Below are 26223 nucleotides of genomic sequence, written 5' to 3' on the forward strand. Positions count from 1 at the left end.
TGAATATATTACAGTAAGGAAATTCTAATGTATTCTTGTGATTTGTTTTTTCTACAGATTGGAGAAGGCTTAGTGGGCTTAACTGTTTAAGTTTAATAGAAGTATTTCAAAAGAAATTGCAATTACAATAAAGGACATATATATTACATTGCATTATAAGGAGTATACGCTTAGTAGGGAGATATATATATAATGTATATATTAAGCAGGAAGATACGCTGTAATCAATCTTATACTAAAGGGAGTCGACTAAACGAGTAAATATAGAATTCCGCTGAAGACCTACGATGCTGAAGTTAAACTCTTTTCTAGTAGAGTTAAGTTTTGCAATCTATAGCAAGTCAACTTTTGTAAGTAAATCTTAAATATTTTATTATCATATGAAATGTAATCTAATCGTTTTATTGAATTTTGAATTTTCTCTTAACCCATTTAAAGTATTTGCCTTTGTCGAGCATCCCTTTAAATAGCTCTAAATCCTAAAAGTAGTTCAATGTCCTTGGAGAAATAGTGCAACTCCATTTAAATTGCCCTCACTTGATGGCAATGTCAATAAACTTATTCATAAATCAGACCAACGTCGCCGTGGTTGTTGATCTCTGTTCACAAATTCCCACTCAAAGCGGTTTTCGCAAGCGGACAACATTTATTTCTCAAGAGGATCACTATAAACCCATTTTCAACACACACACACTCACACACATACGACATACAAATTCAAAACTATATTTTCGCATTTTCAGCCTTGTTGCTAAGAATAACAAGACTCTTCTCTCCTTCCTCTCTCTCACCCTCTGCTGACAAGTTGTCCAGTTGCTGTGTGTTTAGTTTTCAGCTTGCGGTTCGTGGGTTCGCATCTTGGCAACGTCTTGGCCAAAAAGTAATTTGGCCTTTATCTGTATTGCGGTTTAAACAGCCAAACAAGACCCAAAAACTCACAACCACATGGTTGCCATGGGGAGCTCAAAGCGGAGTCGCATCTTCAGTGGAGTTCAAAAGGAAGCCCCGCTCTCTCTTTCTTTCTCTTCACTTACCACATTTTGTTGTCTTTGTTGTAATAAGCATTTGTTTGCTTACCATCTTTTCTTGCTTAGCTCATACTCTACTCGCTGCACCCCCCAAAAGAGTCAACTTGACTTTACAAGTCAAGTCGGTTTAATTTCATTCATTAATATGTCATTATTATAATATCAGGAATTTTATTCTTATTCTTGTCTTAAAATTTTTCAGATTGGTCTTATGTTAAAGTTATTTTATCTTAAGAACACAATTTGACTTTGCCGTCACTTCAAAATATTTCGTTATTATAATATTTAGAATGTTTTTCTTATTTTATGAACTTGGAATTCTTAAGGTTACAATTTTGTTTAATCACTAAAAAATATGTCATTATTTTAATAATTTTTATGTTTGTTATTTCTAATTTTATAATTTATCATGTTTAAAATTAAAGTTCTTAATTTTAGTAATTTGCAATTAAGAAATAAATATGCATTAATTCCTATTTTATGAAACCAATTTTTAAGATAAATGTTCTGAATTCCAGAAATAGTTTTATTTTATGTACCAGTAGAGTATTCTTTGTTCGGTTCTGTAACAGTTTTCTGTATTTTTTTGCTGCAGTTCTTGAGCCACATCCGGGACTCATTTTGGTCTTGGGCTAAAACTGAAAAGTTTGTAGATTTTTGGCCAAGTTTGTGCGCTCGATGCGTGTGTTGTTATTTTGTAGTTGGTCGCAAGACGTTTAACTGAAATTGAACTTGCCTTGCCGGCCATCAAGTTTTTCATTAAACGCGGAGTTTTCCCTTAGCTTTCTTCTGTTGACACTGACGCTGTCATTTGGGGCTGGCAGTTCATTTAAAGTTGCTGAGTCTCCCATTTTAATTAGCATGCCAATTCCTTGGTCTGTTCCCCTCCTCCCTTCCTCCCTCTCTTCATTCGCTCTTGAAGAAGTTGAAGAAGGCGAATGACCAAAAATCTATTGACACTTTTGCGCTTTATTGAATGTTTATTTGCTTTGTTGATTTCGATTTTCTCATCGACTGCGCTGCGAATTTGAAATGCAAACAAAAACAAAACTCTGTCGCAAGTGAGTGGGGGAGGAGTGTGGCGGGGGCGTGTGTTTCGTTGCGACTGGCTTAAGGCTAAAGACACACACACTCACACTCACACTCCATCTCACTCCAACTCACACTTTTGAAGACAGGGAGCGAATGGCGAACTATGAACACGCCTGCGAGCAATGAACAGTAAATAAGGGAAATCTATATGAGCATACCAAGTATATCGAGTCTCCCACTCCCCTTCCTTCTCACCCCAATAGGGGGGAAGGGGCAGTGGCTGTGACAATGACTGGACAAAACAAACAGCAAACGAATGCGAGGCGCAGACAAAGCAACACCGTTACCGTTACGTCTGTCTCTGTTACTGTTACTTTTACAGTCACTGTTACTGAATTAGCAATCGACTGCCGAGCATCAGGCGTCGCGAAGGGAAGAAGATGCCGGGGTGGGGGGAAACACTGGACGAGGGTGTTGCTAGTTGGTAGTTGAGAGCACTGAGTTGGGGCAACAATACCTGTCGGGTGTCTCCAACTGTGACTGCGACACTATCACTTCTTCGATACACTTAGCAAAAATATATAGTAGGATTTATTTTTAATGAAAAAACTACATTAAATATAAAATTTGTTTATATTTTTTAGACTCCTATTACTAAACTTTTAAAATTTTATATGGGAAAGAGTACAATTTACACGGTTTCTATAGTGACGTGGTCTTAAGATATAAATAATCAGAAAATTGAATACATTTTTTAATCTTACTCGCAAGAAATAATTACAATTAAAATTAAAAGTTAGTTAAGACAAATAATATAAAAAAATTAAATAATTAATGTCGTTGTATTGCATTGTTTTAATTTCTAAAGGAAGTGAAATCCTTAACTCTAGATTCACATAGGATATAATCTCAAAAAGGGAAAAAGTCAAATTAAGTTATATTAAATAATAACATTTATTTCTGTATTAGTTATAGAGACTCCCAAAATCTCCCAGAAATCTCGCTATAAGATATTTAAAATTATTTTCAGAAATTTAAACATGCAAGACAATTAATTGAAAAATTTTCTTATTATTTTATATAATATCTAAAATCAATTCATACTTTTTTTAAATTGTTTTCCTTTTCAGTCTATTTAAGTAGAAAAAACATACTTTTTATATTTGTATAATTTCTTCTCGTATCTACATATATATTCTTTTGAATTAAAGCTTATACATATACATACTTCATGCTTTAACTCAATATCTCAAAAAATGTATAATAAAATACAAGCTCTACTAATAAATGGTAAATCTCCCAAAATTTGTTTTTTTCTACTAAGCTGAATCCATTTTTCAATCAGAAAACAAAAAATTCTCTTTAAAGAAATGTAAATTATTTAAGCTCACTTCAATCTGAAAAATAAAAAAATAAAATAGGGGAAAATGGGTAAAGCAAAGCAATGCCATATTTAATTAAAATTCCTTCAGCCATTCCACAACTATTTCGAGATTTTCTTTAGTGTAGCTTATGCCATGAAGCTGTGTATACAATTTCACTCACACATAGAATAGAGGAAAAATTCATTCAGTAGCAGCAAGAGCGAGAGTGAGAGCGAGAGCGAGAGCTATGGGCCCAAATAGAAGAAATGTATTCACGTGGCATTTTCATTATTCATGACAACTTGCTCTTGGCCGTCGCTTCAGCTAGATTGTGACTGAGTCAAAGCAAACAGCAGACAGCAGACAGAAGTCGACAGAAGCAGTAGAAACAGAAACAGAGGCAGTAAAAAGGTGATACACACACTCACACTCACACTCATACTCACACTCGCACACTACAGACAAATAACAAAGATGACAATAAAAAGCAGTAAAACAATTTTCCCCCTCCTGTTGCTGAGACGACAAAGTCAGAAAAAACAGCGGACGCAAAGGAAACTAATATTTTAAGAAAACAAGACACGGACAGTTATGGGGAGGTAGTTAGGGGGAGGCGGGCAAAGCAGCTTATGGCAAGTCCATGTGTGTGCACAAAGGAGGGGGTGTGGTTGAGGCAACGTTTTGGGGGTTGCACCCCCCGGAAAAAAGCCGGCAACAGTTTTGTGTTTTCGGCGAGGTCTGCCCAAGTGGCCGTCGTCAAATTCAAGTGACATATTTAGACAGCTAAGCGACTCCCAAGTGTAGCATCCACAACACACAGCAGACAGCCCACAGCATAGAGCGTGGCACAAAGCAAAGGTGAAGTGGCATTGCCACAGCCGCAATTTTGCAACAGCGAGCAACCCAAAAAAGTATGCAGCACTTTTTGTTATATCCCTTTTTCCCATTTTGTTTTCTCTCGGTTTTTTTGCTACTCTTTTGCTATGCAGTGCGAGGGGTCTTGTGTGTCAGACAACCCCCAAAATAAGGGGCAGCCCAACCCACAAGATCCACAGAACAACGACGACGTCGACGACAGTTGCTTTTAATAATAAAATCATTGAGCATCAAAGCATAAAAATCAGTCAAGTGCAACATAAGCTTAAAGACCACGTCGTGTGTGGGGCTGCTGATGCTTCTGCTGCTGCTGTTTGAATCGAAGGTATCTAAGAGCTACCTTAGCTGCCCCTGACCCAGACTCAGACTCTATATATATTATGTAGAGGGATGCTTACGGGGCGGAGTGTTCAATTCGATTCTGCAAGAGTTTTTTTTTTGCTGCTGTTGCTCTCTGCTTCTCGTTTTCTTTTTTTATGATTGGCCCGAACGAAATGAATGTGATTTAATGTTATTTTTACAGCCAAATTAGTTGGCTTTTGATGTGCGTTTAACTTTTGTGAGCGCTGCCTTAACTTTAAGCCAAGCAGCAGAAAAATTCAGGTAGCATAACTTTAATACCCTTGAAAATGCAATTTAAACTCAGTTCATTGAATCCGAGTTTACATTGTTAAATGTTCGCAGTAACTTTAAATGAATTTTATTGATTGAAAGATTCGCTTTGACTATCTGCCATCGAAAGACAGCTGTTCAGCCAAGGGTATTTCAACTGTCGGCAACAGTTTGTGGCAAACGCATTTTGTGCGTAAGTGAGTCAAAATACAAAAAAAAAAAAAAAGAAAAGAAGATGAAAGAAGGTGGCACATGCAACCATAAAGCGACACCGCACAGCCGGTCTCTGCTCGCTGTGCAGCCATAAAAACTCATAAACTGAATTCAAAGTGTGCGAGCACATGTCTCGCATCTCTTAGGGGGTATCTTTAAGATACATTGCCAGTTACTTTAACTTTGTGCGGCAACGATGGCAACTTTATTGGCCAAGCTCGCTGGGGAATTTCGTAGGAATTTTGCAGGCAAAAAGTTAACTCAAGTGCAATCATTTCAAGCTGCTGCATTCGTAATTGCATGAAGTACTCGCAAGTACTCACACACTCGCACTCACAATTCATATGCCTAACTCATATAATGTGGCAGATGTTTCTTCTCTCTTAACTGGGGCTAGAGTCAAGTGTTCACTCCTTCCACACTTTATTAGCACTTGGTCAAATGTTTTGCTTACAATTTTAATACAAAAAGATACTCAAAAGGTTCGACATACCTTCGGTCAACACTTCAGCTTATTTATTCCAAGCACAATTTGCAAAATGTGCCATAAATTTGCATTTCACAAATGAAAAATTGCATATCTGAAGTGCAGCAGCAGCAACTTTGACTTGCGAGAGTGTGTTAAGTTCAAGTTTCAAATAAAGTAAATTCCAATGACCTGAGGCACTTGGATAAATAAGTCGAAAGTCAACAAAAATGCACAATTTATTTATGAAAAATGTTTGCTAGAAATCTGAACGCATTTTGTCCAAAAAAATAATCAATATATGTCAACTCTGATCTATGATAACGTCGCGCTGTTTGAACGTATTGTTCGAAGCCAGTTTCGTTATTCATTCGCTTCAAGGTGCCGGCTTTATAAAGCAAAGCTCGCAGACAGATCTCATCTAGGTTGTTAAGCACATGATCCAGATCTAATAGAGCTCGTTTATATTCGCGTTTTCTAGAGTTGAAGATGGTTAAAAGAGAACTTTGTAGAGACTAAGACTCACTTGATGTTGCACAGACTGCGATTCACATAAAGAACTGGCGAGTCGACAATATAATTCAAACCCTTTGAATAATAATCAATTGCCTTATCATAGTTCAACTTGCGATACTCTAGATTGCCCAATCTAGTATAGAAATTCGTAAATATTATTAGAATATATCTTTAATCATTACCTTACCTGCGAAAACTATTCGCCACACTCATGCGTTCAATTCGCACTTTGTGCCTCTCCTCTTCGCTTACATTAATTTGCCGCATGAATGTAAATTGATTCGTATTTGTTCTCTTAAGGTTGCTTCTGCGAATAGAGCTCTTTCGCCTCTCGCCAGTTTCGATGCGCTTCAAGACCATGAAACTAGTGTCCGTAACTCCTGCACTGATGTCCATTTCAGTCTTATCCTTGCTGCTTTTGGCAATTTCGTTGAGCAGTTTAATGACATCATCGACCTTTGAGGGTTTCAATAGGAAATCCTCATGCAACTCGCTGTGTCTGTGCGCAGACATTTTGTGAATATTATTGTGATAGTGTACTCGTAGATATATTAGACTCGTAACTGAGTTGAGAATGGAATGATGTTTGCTGCGGCAACTTTGTTTTCCTATCGGAAATTTCAATTCACTTGTAATTGAAAGAGCCCGAAAAACAAATTGATTTATAATTTAAATTAAACGTTTCTCGAACACAACAATGAACACGATAAATACCCCGACCAGCCATTTAACATAGACACAGACAGCAGCAGACACAAACCCTTTAAGCAGTTTTCAAGATTGTCTCTTGCCGCCCGCGGAAAATCAAACAAAGCCAACGCACAGAGAGACAGACAGACAGCGAGGACATTGGAAACGTGATGTCTTAATGTCAGACTCCTTTGCCAAGGGATTGAGCCACAGTTTACACACTCCCCGACCTTCTTTTGTCGGCATTTCAACTCCATTGTCATCCTGCTTTCATTCTGCTAACGATGCCCCGCATAGTTTTTCCTGTCTGTCCTTCTGTCTGCCTCATTGACATCATTTGCTTTGTACTTGTTATTCTCTACAAATTGTTAATTATTTTCATTGTGCTTATTATGAAACTTTTTCATCCCTCCCCCGCACCACACTGGTAGCTTTCCCTCCTGCTTGCGTTCGCTTGTTGTCCTTAAGGATTTTTGGCATTTAATTAAGCGCAATCAAATTGACATTTTAAACAATTTAAACAAGCAAACAGACGTCACAATTGCCCCCCACTTTCCTCCCTCCGCACGCTCGGCCATTAAAATCGACGACCACGCCTCCTTTTGAGTACATTTTGGGCGCATATTGAAACGCTTTATGACCAGAGGCCAATTGGCAAATGCTGCTCGAAGAGCTTTGCTCCTCTTTCCCATCGCAGCGGGCAAAACAAAAATCGATAAATGAATGGACCAAGTTCCCGTTATTCTCTCTGCTGCTGCTGCTGCTGCTGGTGGTCTGGTCACACCTCGTACCCCATTCCCCCCGCCGCACATGCGCCTATTAATTATGTCTTTTGCCGTTTTGTCGCATTTAAAGACGACGCAATTAAGTTGCCAGCGGGGTCAGCGAGGCAGCAGCAGAGGCAGAGTAGGAGGACGGTAATGTATACCCAGTCACTTTGCTCACTTCCCTCAGAGTCACATAATACGTATCAATGGACACGACATGGACATGGACATGGACACGCCTCCTCCCTTCCCCCATTCCGCTCTACTCGCTACGTGACCAGCACAGTAATTCATATGAAAATTTAATTTGTTAGGCCGTACATAGAGAGAGCCAACGAGGGAACTGCTCACACACACACACACACACGCACACACAGTGGCACTTGGGGAGTGGGAGAGACGCATAATGGAGCGGGCGGGAGAACATCAGAGCCGAGCAATGAAACCAAATGATATTTACGTTTCTAACCGCATGTGAAAATAAATATTATTAGGTTGTCCCCCAAACACCAAAAAAATTAAAACCCGAATTGTAGCCGAACAGCGCATACCCTGTATATGTTATTACTGCAATAGCAGCTGATCTTTTTAATTATTAATATTTATAATATTGCAAATATGTATAATGAAGTGAAATTTACTTTGTAAATAAAATGTACCACGATAATTTATATTTATAATTTTTTTTTTAGTTTATATTTTATTTTTTGTTACTATAATATAATAGAGCTTTGTTTCCGAATAATTACAGTGACATTCTTTAAACTTTTAATTTAACATCTAATATAAATCAACAAAATTTTGTATTAACATAATACTTCTTCCAATTTGGCTTAGGCCGAAAAGACTTTTTTTAGCCAACTAAAGTATTAATTTTGCTGTTTACTATTTTATAATGCTCTTACAAACTATAATTAGTTTTATATACATTAGTGAAAGAATCGTTTTAATTGGATATGTTAAAGAATATTTCATAATAATTTCTGCGCCTTAAGGTAGGCAACAGTTTTTGGTGTTAAATTTAATTCCAAAGAAAAGTATTTTTTCTATTCAAAAAATATACCAACCTATTTTTTGTGTAGTATTTTGCTACCTACAAGGCACTTTACATAAAGGCACTTAAAATGAATTGAAAATGCATGCCTCTTTATTCATTCACCAAGTTTTTTTAAGCTAAGCTGATTACTGAGTAAAATTAACTAATTAAATCATAAAATGATTCCCACTTTAAGCTGATATGAAAGTTGTTTCAGTTACAGGGTATGCAATAACATTGGTTGGCTTTGCGGAATTTTTGAAAATTATTGCAAATTTGGCATAAACAGCTGAAATGTGGTTTAGTTTATTTTTGTCCCTTGGTCAACACGTGGCTAAAACCACAGAGTATGCAATGCACTTTTTCCGCTATTAAATCATTTGGCTTTTTTCGCTTTTGTGATTTCCGTTACCGCAGTTTGAATGATATTTGGTTTGTTGGCGGTCAAAGCTTTCAATGATATAACATAGAGTTAGAAAAGATAGAAAGAGAGCTTCTTGCAGTTTAGTTGCTGGCTAATCAGCACAATATCTTCAAGTTAATTGAAATATGACTTAATTTAGTGCATTTTCAACTGCAGAGTAAGTTATTCCGTTTCGCTGATTCGATCATCGGCCGTTGGCTGCAGTGCTCAATTGGAATGCAAGCCGTGTATTTAACTCATTAGCCCAGCAATGCAGAAAATGCTGTGCAGCCCGGACTCAAGTCAGCTGAACAGCTTAACAAGTAAACGGGCCATTGAAATAATTACCAGGACAACTTCTACATCCCAGTTTCGAGTCCCTTTTTCCCCACCCCCCAAGTTTTTCATTTGCATGACCCACAGTAGAAGACTGTGGTTCGCCCATCTCCATCTCCAACTTTGGACAGCGTTTTAAATTTCATTAAATCTGTTCACTTCGTTTGCCAATGCAATCAGCAATGCGAAAATGTTGAGAAAAATCAGTAACAAGGCCGCACTGAGGCGCCGCATTTCATTTGCAACGCCTCAAGTGCTTGAAATCTACTTAGATCCCATTCCCATTCCCCCTCTCCCCACCCACCATTTCTCTCGCTTTTCTGCTGCCCTCTTTTGACCGGCTGCTGCTGCTGCTGTTGGCAAGTGGCAGCGCTTAACCTTACGTAATTAACTTGCTTTGCGCTTGTTTTTCTTCTCTACCTCACTGACTTTTTTATCAGCGCAAGAACAGAGTATGCCAGGTTCTTAGAATAGGCTTAAAATGCTCAATTAAACTGCATAATATATCTCGTTTTTACAGGGTATTTCGCAGTCATCCTCCTCCTTTCGCTTATCATTTTTTTCGTTCCATCTCTGCGCTTCATGTTTTTGCTGCGTTTTTCTTTAGTTTTTATCCACTTTACGCAAGGATTTTAGTTTAATTTCTTGCAGTTTTTCTCCGCTTTTCACTGGCTTTTCTTCTGGTTTGCTCTATTTTCAAAAAAAAACCAACAAAAAAATCCAACAATTGTTTGGGGCGCGCTTAGTTTGTGTTGCGCTTTCGCTTTTCTCTAATTTCTTTGCGCCATTTTTCACAATTTTTTTTCGCTCTCGACCGTTCGACGTTCTAAGTGAAAAAGTAAACAGAAATCCATTAGCTTGGCAATCATTGGCGGCGCCGCCAATGGCAACCAATCCCCCCCCACCACAACTTGCCACCTATTGTGGCACTGTGGCACTGTGGTTGGGCCGAGGTCAGTGTGGCTCTTATAAATTGCCGCCATCAGTGAATTTGCTCTAGTTTTTCAAACGCTTTTCCGATTGCGACAATATTTCAGCAATTTATAGTAAACATACTCGTATATATTTGGAGACTTTTTGGAAGCGGAAACTGAGGAACAACAAACGTAGTTTTCAATAAATAATTAACTAGAACTGAGTGACTTTTGACCCCCTTTCGGCTATTCGATGTCGATCTTATAGCCCAGATCAATGGAGGCACGTATGTGCTCCTTCAGATTGATGTAACCATTGCGCAGTGATTCCTGTGTGAGAAACTCCTTGACTTTCGCCTCATTCTCGCAGAACACCAGATTGTCCGTCACATCGATGAGATGCTGCAAATGCGCTGGAAATCTGTAGAGTATCAAGAGCGTTGAACTCGATGCATCCGACTGGCGGCACAAGTCACTCGACAGCTTCGAGATGCCCTGAGCTGCTGTGTAATCTAGTCCGGTTATCTTGTGGCCATCGATGACAACCGTGATTTTAAAGTCCGCTTGAGTGCAGGCCTTGAGCACCAGACCACGCAGATGATTGATGGCTGGGAAGTAGATGCCATTGCCCGGCACCACAGAGATGTATTGCATCTCATCCAGTTCCTCGATCTTTACTAGAATCTCTGGACGCGCCCAGAGGAAGAGCAGATGCAATGCGGTCACAATTATGCTCACAAAGAGTCCGACTTCAACGCCGAAGAGCACGCACACACAGAAGCAGAGCAGCCAGATGCCAAAGTCCCGCTTTGACTCTTTCCACAGCCGCATCGGCAACTTGAAGTCCAGCAATGTGAAGATCGAACAAATCAGAATCGCCGCCAGCGTCGCTTCTGGTATATAGTTGAAGTAGGGACTCAGATAACTCAGCGCCAGTAGCACAATGACACCTGTAATCAACGGGAAATGACTGTTAACTTTTCTTCACTTTCACAGAGTTTCCCTTGACTCACCCAGATACAAGTTGGCCATAGGTGTCTTCAGGCCACAGGCTGTGCTGATGGCGTAGCGCGTAAATGCCCCAGATGAAGGCATCGCCTGCACGCAGGAGCCAAACATGTTGCACAGGCCAACGGTGAGCAGCTCGTGATTGGTGTCCACCAGTCCCTTGGGAGCTGCAAAAAGTAATATATATATTTTATAATATAAAAATATAACATATACAAATGTAACAATCCAAAAAGATAAATATCAAATCAAAAGATTGAGCCCATCATAATTTTACGTACTTTATTATTTTTAGTTGTAAATTAAAATTAATAAATGAGATGCAAACAGCCACAGCAATTGAGATCTTTAAGCTGAGTTATGCTTAATATCCGTATTGTATATACATATATAATAAAATATCTGCAATGTACAATTATGCTCAAAGAATTTCTGTATTCATATGGCAGCCATAAAGATCATGCAATATTTATAATTGACCCGAAAAATGGAACAGTTAAAAAATCGTTTGCACAATATTTTTTAAAATTAGATGGCGTCATTGAATATGCCTTTAAGTAAAAAACGATTATCCGTTTTTATTTTCTTAAGAATCGTTTTCGAAATCATTTCAAAATTCTTGTTTATTTATATTTTTATACACTAAACTGTAGTTTTCGTTATTGTTTTAATTGTTCTTGAATGAAATTTTTGCACATATGAATATAAAGTAAGAAAGCTGAATAAAAGCAAAAAAATTGCGGTATTCATTTAAAAATTTACAACAAAAATATAACGAAAAAATACTGAAAATATACCAAAGGCTACATTGATACTGTATTACTACTGTATTCATACCATAGAGTGCAAAATATACTAGATTAACAGCCAACGTATAATAAATTAGACCCCAATTACATTTTTGACGCTGATCAAGAATATATATACTTTATAGGGTCGGATTTGCCTCCTTCAGCCAGTCGTATATAATTTCTGCTGGTAGTGGGTATAAATATTATATAGATTACACAAAATTACAATTAAAAAACTTGTCAACGCACATTAAATTAGTTATCCGAAAAGTCGACTAATTATACTGAATTTTATGATTTTCATAAAATTCTAAAATTTTTTTGTTATATGTTATTATCATACTAATTATGCTGATCGAATCATTCTATAGTGTCTTATATCATGATCATTAAACAATTTATTTTAATCTTCGTATTAACATTCTTAAGCCATGGATTGAGTTTTTCATATACACAATTTATTATTTCTACTTAACTGTTAGTCAGTTATCTTCCCCCATTTTGATGTTATTTTCTTAGTATGTACTTACTTAGCTTGCCAATCGAGATGTTTGTCAGAATGCCCACAATGGGAATGACAATAATGCCGACGTTGAGTTCACTCAAAACCTGCCAGAAGCTGTAAGTGCGTCCCGGGTGTTTCGATAGTCAAGCTGGGCACAGTGAAGTTGGGCAGACTGGAGAGAGCATTCGAGCTGAGGGCATAGGGCAGCTTCTCTCTGTAGCCCAGCCAAGTGTACGAGACAATTGCGGCAATGAAGACGATGAGTGTATTCCTCGATGTGGACAAATAGCGACAACAGATGCGCAGAGCCTTGCCACGTTTCTTATTGCGTGCCACACGCTCCAACAGCTAAAAAGACGTAGATGCTTAAAGCCAAATGGTGGAAGGGGAAAGCAAGATACTCACCTCTAGCAGCAGTAGGAAAACAATCGCACAAATGCCCATGATTAGATCACCAATGTTGGCTTCGTGGATGCGTGAGCTGAGAGTGCGGACGGAGTTGACGAGACCCGGAACTAAGTACTTGATGCCCAGGAGCACTTTGACCTGGGACTCGATGACTAGAATCGCAGTCGCCGAGGAGAAAGCTTTGATCACGGGCATCGAAATGAACTCAAAGATGAAACCTGAAAGTAAATTGAGGTGTCAATCGATGCACGTTTAGACGCACAATTAGCGGCAATAACTACTTGCCGAAGGTGTCAATTGGATTGAATATAATTTACATTGTGCCATACTTATTGAACTAGATCAGGTTTGTTTATTTGCTTAACCATGGAATCGACACAAGCTTGGATTAATTCAATTGGTATGAGGTCACGAATTGGACAAACGGATATTGTGGCTTGTCTATTGTCGATTATCGTCATAATTTAGTGATTAACGATACTCTTATAATTGCTCTAACTTCCACTTCATTAATTGCTGCTAATTGATCGACTCAATAATTATTTGACAGTCTTTCAATCTCTCTGCAAACTCAATTTGTTTGCATGCCACTTAAATCCGATTTTTTTTTTCCGCCTCTCTCTGAACTGCCTCAAAGCGGATCGAGCATGTGAACTCAATTGCTTTGCGCCTCGCGTGGGTCGCTAATCAAAATTGTACACCCAAGTTCAGGGCCTAATGAAGCTGTCGCAGACAATGAAATCTAGAACTATGCTAGTTAGGGATGGATTATGCAGAAAGAGAGGCAGAGATAGATCACACACTCACACGATGATACTCTGATTGTTTGGGGTCACCCACATCGAATGACAACAATCAAGCAACTTACGAGTCGCACTTAAGTCAATTGACACCGACAATAAAACGCACAAGACGTTTCAGACTTTTACCAGATACCGGTAGAGGAACTATGAAGTAACATAATGTACTCAAAGTTACAGGTGCAGATTTCGCATTCACTTTTGAAAGTGTCTTGTGTCGATTTTATTCTTTACGATTTTTCAATTATTTTTCACTATTGTACATTAGATTTCCTTCGCAAATATTAAAAATCATTCACTTTCACACTTTACTCCTTGAAAAGTAGATTGAGATACAATTTGAAACTATCTACAATATTGTTTTGAATTTTAAATAGATGATCCAAATAAGTCAATAAGAGAATAGATTTACATCCGTGTCAATGCTTTTTCTTCCAGATTATAAGATCTTGGTCTAATTTATACTTCTTAAAACAGATGAAGATTCTGTGTTCACTTTTTTTAATATAGCCATAGAATCAATTGATGTATTGGATAATATAAATCACTTCCTTAACTTAGAGTAGTACTTTCACTCATATTTTTGAAGACAATTTTCTTAGATACAAATAGTAATTTAGTGGAAGTAGAAGAGAAGGTTAAAAAAAATGAAGATTAAGAATACAAAATAAATTATTCATTTTCGAACTTTTGTTTAACTCATCAGTTTGCATAGATACTTCTTAATCGAATTTCAATATTGCATTTAAATCGACCATCAAGTGGCTTTTAATTAGAAAATTTTTTAAAAAAGAAGCCAGTATACTTAATCTTCTTGATACTTTACCTCGATTTACTTCCTATATTCACTACACACACTTTGCACTTCTTTTTCTGTAACTCACCCATTCGCATTGCGCCCATTATGATCTGCACAATGCCACTGAGGAAGGTGAGCAGAAAGGCAAACTCGATGGGCCGCCCCACAGTGAACTGGACGCTGACCAAAGCCACGAGGCTCGTGGGTCCAATGATGACCTTATCAATTGAGCCGAAGATCAGATAGATCAGCGGTCCTATGAATGCCGAGCAGAGACCGTAGCGAGCCGGAAGACCAGCTAGCAGAGCACACGCTATGCTCTCGGGTATGATGGTGAGGCCGAGAGTGATGCCCGAGATAAAGTCATCGATGCCCCACTCCATGTTGTAGGCGGGCAGCCATTGAAAGACGGGCACATGACGCAATAGGGCGCGTCTCCATTTGCTGGGCGGTGGCTGTGCTTTTTGGGCATCTTTATCAGCGGCAATTGCCTTCGGATTAGAGTTGCTATTCGAGGTGAGCAGACGCACCTTGGTCGCTCTTTCGTCCTGCTCTGACTCCGTTTCCAGTTGCGGATACATCACAAACGAGGTCTGTTTCGATTGAGTCGCGGCTTGATAATGATGCTGATAGTAAAACGCGAGTCGCAGATGAACGCTTATAATCGCAGATAGCACAGATCTCTGTCTCGCATCCCTTCCCCGTCCACCCACGTCAAATCAAATTGTAGTCCCAATTTGTTTGCCTTAAGTATCAGAGCATCGCTCAGCAGATTCGCAGCTCAATTGTCAGCTGTTGTGTATCCAGAGCAAAGCTTAAAAGCTGCCAGCTGTTTTCTCTCTCTCTCTCTCTTTCGTTTTCTGCGTTGCTCTTCGCTCGTTTTTCTTTGGCTTCGATTGTTGATCTTACAATTTGATAATACAGACGCTAACTGTTCTGTGCACCTCGGTGGCTAGCCGTACCAGGGGCTTGCCCTTTTACGATGCTTATAATTATTTGATTCAATTTGGAATCCAACCTGACACTTTGGTACTGTGCTCATGCTCCATGAGCCCACTCTCATTCACTCATCCGCACATCTGGCCAGACTAGACTAGATGTACTATATGTAGATGACATGTGGCGCTGTGTCCAACAATTTGCTAATTGCCCGTTAATTGAACACCCGCCGTGTCACTTGTGACACAACTCTGTAAATGTTCACTTGCCAAATAACAACAACGGTCCATTCATTGTACGGTAAACAGCAGTGATTTCCAACGTCAATGACGTCAGTGTCAACAGCTGATCAATGCACTTGAAAGTGTCAAGCCGCAGTTGCAACTATTTGCATCCACTGCAAATAAATTTCTTATTAGTGTGACTTAATATTTATTTTATTTATTATAACTTTTTTATTTGATTTGAACAATAAACATCTAATTAGAACATTAAAGACACAAAATTAAAATAAAAAGTATAGCAAATTTAAAACTAAAAATCTTAAATCAAAAATAAGTCAAATTCATTTAATCTTCATCTCTAATATACGAAGATATGTATTTTCTGGAAGTGAATTAAATTTTTTCAATATTTCGTTAAATAAAATTTGTTTTCTTTTAGAATTAGGTTTATTTAAAAATGAAACACAATAAATTATCTTTGTGAAATAATATAAAGTTTTCATATCGAATTCAAGACAAAGACTTAAATAATTTGCCAAAAAAACAAAATGTATATTTTTTAAGACATTGTTTTATAAAATATTAAACTGTCTGTGAGGTAGAAAATTATATAAAGTTTTCATATCAGGTTATGTCCGTCTGTCCGTCTGTCCGTCTGTGTGTCTGTGTGTCTGTGTGTCTGTGTGTTTTCTCAAGATCAATCAGAGACATAGAAAATTAAACTGAAAAGCAGATCAAGTTTGTTTCAAAAGTATCGAAATCAAAGTACAAGTGTAAAAATGTATATATACCATATTACTTAATTCACTAAATTTATATTTTTAAGACATTGCAAATTTGTCTGAGTTGCTTTTTCTTATATTGTGCCATCTATGGTATATTTTGAATGGTGTGCTTTATCGATATACCAAACATACCATTTGGTATATTTTTAGTATTTTTTTAGTATTTTCGGTATATTTTGAAAATGATACCGCAATATTTTGCCTTTATTAAAGATAGGGTATCTCACAGTCGAGCACACTCGACTCACTTGTTTAATAATCCAAAATGATTCCATCTTCTTTTACAGTTGTAAAAAAAGGAAATAAATTGAATATTGTTTATTTTCTATCAGATGTCGCATCTTATTATTAACCATTAAGAAATTCCTTTCTAAAAAAAAACATTTTTGCATTTAAATTATTTGCGAGAAAGTACGAGTTGAACTTTGCGACTTAAAAACCACGAACCGCGCTGGGTTGAGTCTAATTATTGCCACACATGGCGTATGATTAATATTTATTTTTCGTGCTTTTTCATTTAATGTTATCGCGCTTGCGATGTGCGTGTCTATGTTTTGAGTTATGCAAATGTGATTCCTTTCTTGCCAAGACAAAACTTTGACTGCGGCCACGTTTTCGAAACAGCATAAAAACCAAGAGAAAACATATATAAAAGAATGGCGGCAGCTTGAAATGCGATACATGAACACATTGCGCTAATTTTGATGTAAATTCAAATTTCAAACTTTTGCGTATTAAGTGTAAAGTTTGTCAGCACCATAAAAACAATCAAATATTACTTGAAAAATCAATGCTATGGAAACATTTTCGTTTTAATCTACTTAAATGTGACTGCATACAAAATATAGCTAGATATTATCTCATATTATTTTGGAATTTCATTGAATACATTTTTGTTGCAGAATGGCTGTCGGGGCTGTTGGGGTATTCGTAAGCGGCTTTTGAATACTCCTCTGCTCGTATGTGTATTTATCGCTGAGCTGCTCATTTGTAATGTAAAATCTGATTTTTCGCTTATGGAAATTGTGTTGTGCCTGTTGCCTATGCAGTTGTTCTTATTGCTTATGGATTTATCTGGCACGTTGCCATGAGCAAATCCAGTCAAATCTCTATTTAATCACAACTCACTCGTTTCCATTAGCAGAGCTTGCCACAAAACGAATGAATAAGTAAATTATCCATCAGAGGGCGCCCTCTAAAAATATTAACATTCCCATGGACAAAAAACATGGTAAATACAAAAAATCATTTATTGCCCCATGCTTATTCATATAACAATAACAAAGTTGAAATCTTTTTTCAATTGCAAATTGTCATGTAAATGATATGCGAATTTGAATTTGAATTTGAATTTCAATTCAATGAGTAGTTGTTGTGCATTTACACAAAATCAATTAAATCGAAATGCAAATGGAAATATACCACGAATTAGCCTCAAAACGTGATGGATATTCATATTAGTTTGTTGCAATCAGCGATGCTAAACTTTCTAAATGGACAGCCATGCGTATGCGTAATGCGTAATAATCGCAATATGAAAATTTGTGCGGTTTTTTTTTGTGCTGAAAACTGGCATAACTTATCATTCATTTAATATCAAAAGATGTTTTTTTGCACATTACATAATTGCCGGATACCTAAAGGTTAAACGGGTATTATAGATTAGTGCCAACATAAAGTAGAGGTATGTATATGACAGACAAATTACTATAACTAGAAGAAAGTATATCTCAATAACTATTTTAAAGAGATTAAAGAGATCATTTGCATTAATTGTTTGTATTGATTTTAGATTTTGGACAAGCTCATATAGAAACGAAAGGGTCCTGACAATCTTTGCGACCGAAAGGAAAACCTCAATTTTATTTATAAAAGTAAAATCAGGACAGCTGCTCGGATTTAGTATTTTCGGTTGTTAATATGGCCGTATACTAGTATTTTATTTTACTTTTAGTGTGCTTTGTTATTCATAAGAATAACAGTCATATAACATAAATATCTAACTTAATATTCATTTTCAATACAATTTTGGTATATTTGTGGGGTAAATTTCGGCGATCAAGTTACAGTCACTTAAATGTTGGAGGTATACCCGCTGCCCATGAGGGCAGCCCCCATAAAGTTTGTATATTTTAAATATATTACAGTCATGTCCGTCTGTCCGAACTTGGAAAGTTCCGCCCCGAAAATCGACAGAACTAAAACGCAAGAGGTACGATTTTATCAATAAATCAATAACTTCAGTCTCAGATACAGATACAAGTTGAAGAAGTTATTTAAAAGATAATTTTATATAACTAAAATCGTTTGTTACTTTGGTTGACAACCTGGCATATTTGATACTCTAAGGTATATTCTGAATGTAATAGTATTTTAGTAGAGTAATCATAGCATTCGATAAATTAAAGTATATTTTTGAGAATAATACCACATTGTTGTGGTGCTGTTGAATGGGATGCGAGTATCTCAGAGTCTAGCACACTCGACTTTAACTTTTCTACTTTCCGACTACTATATTTAAAATAGAGAAAACGAAAATGCAAAATAAAGTAATATATTAAAGATAAGATTCAACTAATTTAGAGACTTAAATTAAGCACGAATGAATAAAGTAATCTGACCCCAAGAGTGCACAAAAGTGTATTTAATATTTTGATATGGATTTTATTGGTGTCATCTCTAATTATTGGTTATCTCGTAGGCGATAATTTACACTCGATTTGAACGTGTGGCAATAGTTCGCACTGGCAAAATTGCTGCAAGCTTGTATGATCAAAGGCAATTTGGTGCAAGTTAGTTTAATGCAATTTTGAAAATTGCTTTTCAAATGCAAACTGCAACAAATGCAACATTTTCGCACGTACTTTGGCACCCAACAACAACAAGAACAACAACAATAACAACTAAAACAACTTCAATAACAACAACAATAGCCATAACTGGGTCTAAGAAAAGTTTACAAAATGATGCACTTAAAGTTATTATTTCAGCCGATTATTGCAACTGCCACGACGCACGATTGCACATTTAACGATGCCTTTACGAGCGTCTCACTCACTCTCTCTTTCACTCTCTGTGTTGCCTTCTCTTTCTCTGTGTGTGTGTGTATGTGAGCCTTATTTAAATGAAATTTTAAGTGCCCCGACATGAGCTTGAGCTTGGAAAGCAGCAGCAGCCGCTGCCAGGTGCAAGCAGATTGCGATGAGAATGCTACTCAGAGTGGGCGTGGCTGTTGGGGGGGAAGGCGGGCTCTGCCTGATTATTATTTCCAGGCACACTTCGTTGTGGCATTATTATAATGACTGTTGCACAGCAAAATTCACCACGCACCTGACTCGCATACAACACTGTTGAAAGCAACTTGAGCTTGAGCTCTCCGCTCTAAGCTAATGTCCTGCCAGCTGCTGGCATTCTTCCATTAGTCGGCAAGCAAATAAACACACAGAGCCAGAGAGAGTCTGACGGACTGACAGACATTAGATGACCCAAGTCCACACTGCTAAGTAGTTTGTCTAGCCTCAGACACAATGCCAGACAGAACATAAATGTCGAAATGTTTTCGCTTTTAATAATACAATTTAAAGTTTTTTTTCTAGTATTTTATAATCCCCTAAAATTCTCTTTATTTTATTTTCTCCCTACTCCTTTTTGAATATAACAAAATGGGCGCAGTCTTATTGTGCGTCTGTCTATATTAATATTTGCTCAGGAATTTCACATTCTCTTTGCTCGTCTTCAGGTGTTTGCTTTGTGAGATAATACTAATTAAAAACGAATGATGCGCGTTTAATTAATACTTTCCACGCTTGTTATTACACTTTTTTAGCGAAGATATCTTTTGATTAAAAAGCAACTGACGTCAACCATATTATGAATCATTTAAGAGCTTTAGTATCTACTTCCTCAAAGATGTGTCATCTTGAATTATATGAGAGTTACTTTGATTTAACGTGTTGCAAATAGTCTAAAAAATGCATTAGAAAACTTAGTTATCAGAATGCAGATAACGAAAAAAGTATTGATAATCAAAGTGCACAATTGAGAGTGCTTGACTTATAAATACCCTGTGATTAAAATTTGAAGAACACTTACAAATTAATTACAGAAATAATCTGAAACTACAAATTTGAAGAGTGGTACGAACACACGACATTTTTGAGTTGAAGAGCTGAGCAAAGTTCTGCGACTCAAGTCTGAAGCATGTTTTAGATTAATATAAATGAAAATTAGATTGACACTTTCATCTTGCCATCAAAACTCAACCGTTGACATGTGAAATGGGAAATGCTTCGTGCCTCACATACCTGCTAGCATAATTAAAATGTTATCACGCATCCCATACACACACAGAAACACACACACGCACCTGGCGTGAACATAAAAAAAAGACACATAAAAATTTAAATGAAATTTGAAAATTTGAAATTAAACGAAATTTTATTTTAACGCATATTTTTTGTGTTTGGCGCGCGCATTTTATATATTTTTATTGGCGCTGGCGTTTTGCAATTGCTCATATAATAAAAGGCAGGCAAATATTGCGTATACGCCGCGTGTAGGCAAACAAAATATTATGATGCACGTACACAAGTGGCACGCCCACCAAACATACAGAGAAACCCGAAAGATCCACTCAAATGCGACGCCTTTGATTTTTAGTTAAGGGCAACGAAGCGAGCGACGATTTTGCCAATTTTGACAGACGCCGCATTATTTCCGCCAGCTGCCACGCCCACCGTTCCAAATATTGAAAATTGTTCCGTTTGTTCTATTTCTGCTGCTGCCTGTGATGCTGGCAAACGTGCCATGGATTTGTAATGAAACGTGCGGCAAAGAGATGGAAAATACTCATACGCCGTGTGAGCCGAACATTTTTACGAGTGTTGTTAGGCGTAATTTTAATGGCTCAAACATGCGCAGGTCCTCCCAGCCCCACAAAAAAGTTGGCACGGATACCAAAGTGTTTTAGCCAACACACACACACACAAACACACACACACATACACACTCTGTGGCACACCTGGAGTTGAGTTTGGTGTTCTACCGGAAATTTAATTGTGTGCGTGCTCTAACAGTCGAAATTCGCTCTACGCTTTTGTGCGCCCGCCTTTGCCTTTGCCTTTGGTTTTGCCTTTGCCACCGACTGTTTGTCGTTTTGTGTTTGTAAACAGGTGTAAAAATAAAAAACTAAGCCACTCCTCTCACAGTCCCCGCCCCACTTTGTGCTATATTTGCGTTTATTTTTATGATCATGTCGCTCGTTAGAAATAATGCCAATGCCAACACATGACGTCTATTGTGCTACACTCCACTCAGAGGTCTCTTCAACTCCCTCTCTCTCTCACTTTCTCTGTTTCTGAATGGATTACCGCCAATTTACACCCCGCCCTCACCTATCATCTGCTTAATCTGTTCTTCCTCTACTGCTGTCAATTTTCTTCTTGTATCTTCAATTGTAATTGGCATTTTAAATGTTTCGTAGCTTGGGTTTTTTCCTCGGTGGTTGGAGAACTTAATTAATTGTTTTAATTGTCGTAGGCGAGGCGAGAGTGAGTTTATTTGAGTGTGAGTGCGTTTTCAGTTGAGTTCGACTGTTAATTGCCATCATAATTTTAATAGCATAGCCAAGTTTGAGACAAATAATTCTACAATAATTGTAAAACATATTCAAACCTGAAATTTGAAATAGTTGCAGCTTCGATATCAATGATAATTATTTGACAGTTTGGCATCATCATTGAGCTCATCAGCAGTGACCACAACAAAGTCCTCAGTCCGTTAAGCTGGATCAAATGGCAGTCGGAGACAAACAAAGGCTGCCTCCAATCAACGCTAATAGCAATCTCCTCCTCAACATGCTCGCACACTCAAAGTGCTTAGAAAACCAAAAGCCAAAATACTCAAGACCCAGGCAGATGGATGATTCGGTTTCATGGATGGAAGACACTCACACTCGCACTCATACACACTCACTCTCTCTCTCTCTCTCAGGCAAGACTATTAATTAATTTCCCAGTCATTGGCACATACGACGAGACATTGACATGGAAAAGGACATAAACACCGCATGCCGTTGACATCTGTGTCAAAGGCAAAACCAATACGCAACCATTTGGAACTGCAGGAGATCAGACTGTCAATTAGAATGCTATCTACTCGACTACTCTACTACCATATACATACATACTTATAGTAGACAACAAGATACAGGCAGTTGCTAAAAAAGCAGAACTAATTGAAGCAAAAGCTTGCAGCTATCAGCAATATTGCTAAGTGCTTTCAAAGTATACAATTCACCAAACAGGAGCCTCAAAAGCATCAATACGCATTATGCTTATGAGAATGTCAACTAAAGTTCGAGTACACAGAGCTTTTAGAGGCTTTAGAAAGCACATTCTGAAAGCAGATTTGACCCAAATGAATCGTCGATAGTCCAAACAATTAAACGCTTAATTAAATGCGAAATAAATGTTGACCTGATTTATTGTAGCCTTAATCACCTAAAAACACTTCAGAGTGTTAAATTTTACCTGAAGCTTTAATGTGCTTTCCATGAAAATACGCAAGTTAACTTAACTTAAAAGTATTCAAAAAAAAAAAACAAACCGCAACAGTTTCAGACAGAGTTCTGAATAAAAGCTATCATTGACATTCGAATTATATGATTTTTATTTTATTTTTATTTAATCATATTTTTGAATGGGTTTCAGAGTACATCATTTTATTGTTTTTATTTATGTTCACACAGCTTTCATTATCATCAAATTAAATAAATAAAAGATGCTTTAATTTTTTGTGAGTTTTACTTAAACTTTTCAGTATTGAAATGAGTAAAAAAAAGTGTATAAGATTATTGTGAGCTTTCGTGTGCTTTTACTGCTGTAAATAATTTATAAAGAAGAAAACTTAACTATAAAATAGTTAAAGTTAGTTAAAGTTCTAGATGAATTAATGAAAGTTGCAATGTCTTTTATAATATAATACATATGTGATTTTCATTGATGTTTTTTACTTTATTAAACCACAGCTTTCAGTTTAATTCAAGCCTGTTAACAATGAAGAAGCTTTCACTGTTTCAATTTTAGTCCCTTTATTTCAATCCTCCCTCTTTCCATGTCGTCTCCTTGCTTGATTAATACAACGTTTCGCTTTGAAGCTAATGAGTCGCATATGAGAATTGGCTGACAATGAAAATTGATGCCAAGGAAATTGGCTTCGACTCTCACAAGGAGCTCTCTCTCTCCTCTCCACAAGTGACACTCAAGTGTTGGGCTAGGAAGCAAATACCGTTATGATAGCTAAAGCGTGGAGAGGGGGGGGAAGGTGTGAAGATGTGCGGCAATGCTATCTAACAAATTGAAATCTTGCAGAAATCTCGCACTCGAGTATTCAGTGTTTGTCTTAAGTTGTCGACCAGAAACTGAGCCAAAATTGGCAACAGCAATTGCTTAACTGTAAGTGTGTGTGTTTGAGTGTGTATGTGTGTTTTGTTGAAGTGGGTAATTTATGTTGAGCTCCCAAGCATCAGCTATCGTGCTGTGTAAATTGCTGCACTCCAGTAAGCATTTGCATAGATTTGACTGTTGCCAAAGCAAAAACAGCATTTGATCTCCAGCCGAGGCAAAACGCATTTTGTTTAATTTGATGTGTGACTGTCTGGCTCTAAGTGTGTGTGTGTGAGTGTGTGGTTTGGGATAATTGAATGAGGCTAGGCTCTAGTCATTTACATTCAATTACCAGTTGTGTGCAAAACGCATCTGCATGGCCATCTATCCATCTATTATCTGAGCATTCATGAGATACAGATATACTTGATGTTATGACTTGCCCTCTTGCATAAATATTCATCACAATCGGGTAATTTATACCTGATGAGTGTCTGCTAAACATGTAATGCAAGCAGATATCTTTCATTACACTAACTTCTGCACATGCATACATAAAATATCGATCAACTAATCGTGTTGAAACTCAAACTAAGCAGTCGGTTAAGTCAAGTTGATTAAAGAAAATAGTTAGAAACACAATGATAAGAGGATTTGAGTACCAAAAATAATTACTAATTCAAAGGGGAAGTTAAGAAAGTCGAGTGTGCTCGACATAAATTTATTAGAAATTTATTCGAAAAGAAGTAGATGAAAGTCAGTTAAAAGAAATGTTGTTTTAAGACTCATATTCACATTTACTATGATTTCATAAAATTATGGTTTTATAACTATTTATGAACTTAAGAAAAATTCTCTACATTTCTCTAGCTTGATTTATTTTTCCACCATTACATTTGAAGATCATATTTCTAAAATCTGTAGACAGTATTAAACTGAAACTGAGAAAGCCTCAGTTAGAACAATTCCTATAAAAACAACTCCTATTCATTTTTACTGCATTGTATTAAATTTTTTTATAAACAAATAAATATTGTAAACTAGTTTTATTTTTACTTGATTTTTGCGTGATTTTTAATATCTTAAAAACAATTATCACATAAAATTGAATTAATGGTTTCTAACTCCTTAAATTGATAATGTTTCTCTATTATTGAATGTACGAATTATTTGTAGTTTTAACAAAATGTAATGACATCTCAATGGAATATAATAAAATAAATTTCGTATTTGTTGCACGAAATAATTTATCAACCTAACAGAGAACTTATAGAAAATCTTTATCTATTTCTATTTTATTATTGTGCTAAAGTTGAGCGCATTTGCATAAAACAAACGATAGCTGCACTTGAATAGTTTCGAGTGAAAAAGTATCTCAATTTGAAAAAAAGCGTAAATCATGGAGAAGCAACAAAGTTAACTTTTTTGGGGCTCTTGTGTTATTATTGGCTTTGGCTGGCAAAGATTTTAGCAGCTACTTAATCGATGTAAGCTTGATTTCAATGCTGAGACAACAACATGAAGAGGGAGAGAGAGGGGAGGGAGCCAAGAAGAGAGCTAGAAGGAAGCAGAAGGACAACAATTCTGAGATTGTAAGCAAACAATGTAACCAAATTGTATCAACAAATAAACATAAACAAACGAAGGACCGCAACGAAGCAAATCGAAGGGCAAGGACTGGAACTTGGCAGGACGAAGAATGAGAAACACGGGGGAGGGGGGAGGGTTGATAGATGGGGCTTGCCGCGGGTCAAGTGGCAACAAAAGAAATCGTACACACACAAACACACAGAGAGAGAACAAGTGGGCAACAGGAACAAGCAAAAGGAACAGGACCTGGAATACAACAGGACTTGAGTTTGGATGCGTGTAAATGCCAAGCAAGAAAGTGTTGGGTGATTTAGTCCTTTGTGACTGAGTGTGTCTGTGTATGTGTGTGTGTGTGTTGATTGAATCGAGGCAAATAAGCAAACATGAAATCAGCAACAAGGAGAGCCACAAGAACAGTTTTTGGAGAGACGAGAGCTTCTCTCGGCTAAGCGAAAATTGATAAGTGCATAAAAAGGAGATGGGCAAATAAATCGGGATGTCGATTCTCCTTCTCAAGTATTTGACTAATATAAACAAAGCCCGAACAGAATCTCTCAGCATGCAATATAGGACAATTAAGCATCTTAAGCAACTGTGTGTTGAGTTTGTGTCGTCAAGTGCGAGTTGCAAGTGTTTGTTGCCAACCTGCGACCAAACTGACAAAGTGTTATCGCTTCACCTTTCGATTTCCATTCTTCACCAAGTCAAGTGCTCACCACATTCAGCTCTGCTCCTG

General features: G+C 37.2%; 2 protein-coding genes across 2 annotated transcripts; both read right to left on the reverse strand.

Moving 5' to 3' along the window:
• Window positions 1-5835: 5835 nt before the first annotated feature.
• LOC133838024 (tetratricopeptide repeat protein 12-like) lies at window positions 5836-6703 on the reverse strand. The gene is given in 4 exon segments (XM_062268947.1): window positions 5836-5880; window positions 5882-6068; window positions 6118-6240; window positions 6295-6703. Coding segments are annotated over 4 exon segments (666 nt in total). The 5' UTR covers window positions 6621-6703; the 3' UTR covers window positions 5836-5850.
• A 3451-nt stretch (window positions 6704-10154) lies between these two features.
• Window positions 10155-15507, reverse strand: LOC133838218 (sodium-independent sulfate anion transporter). Its single transcript, XM_062269240.1, is given in 6 exon segments — window positions 10155-11203; window positions 11267-11428; window positions 12583-12688; window positions 12690-12905; window positions 12963-13183; window positions 14650-15507. Coding segments are annotated over 6 exon segments (1905 nt in total). The 5' UTR covers window positions 15146-15507; the 3' UTR covers window positions 10155-10499.
• Window positions 15508-26223: the final 10716 nt, after the last annotated feature.

Source organism: Drosophila sulfurigaster, chromosome 2R (genome assembly GCF_023558435.1).
Source record: "Drosophila sulfurigaster albostrigata strain 15112-1811.04 chromosome 2R, ASM2355843v2, whole genome shotgun sequence".
Taxonomy (NCBI): Eukaryota; Metazoa; Arthropoda; class Insecta; order Diptera; family Drosophilidae; genus Drosophila; species Drosophila sulfurigaster.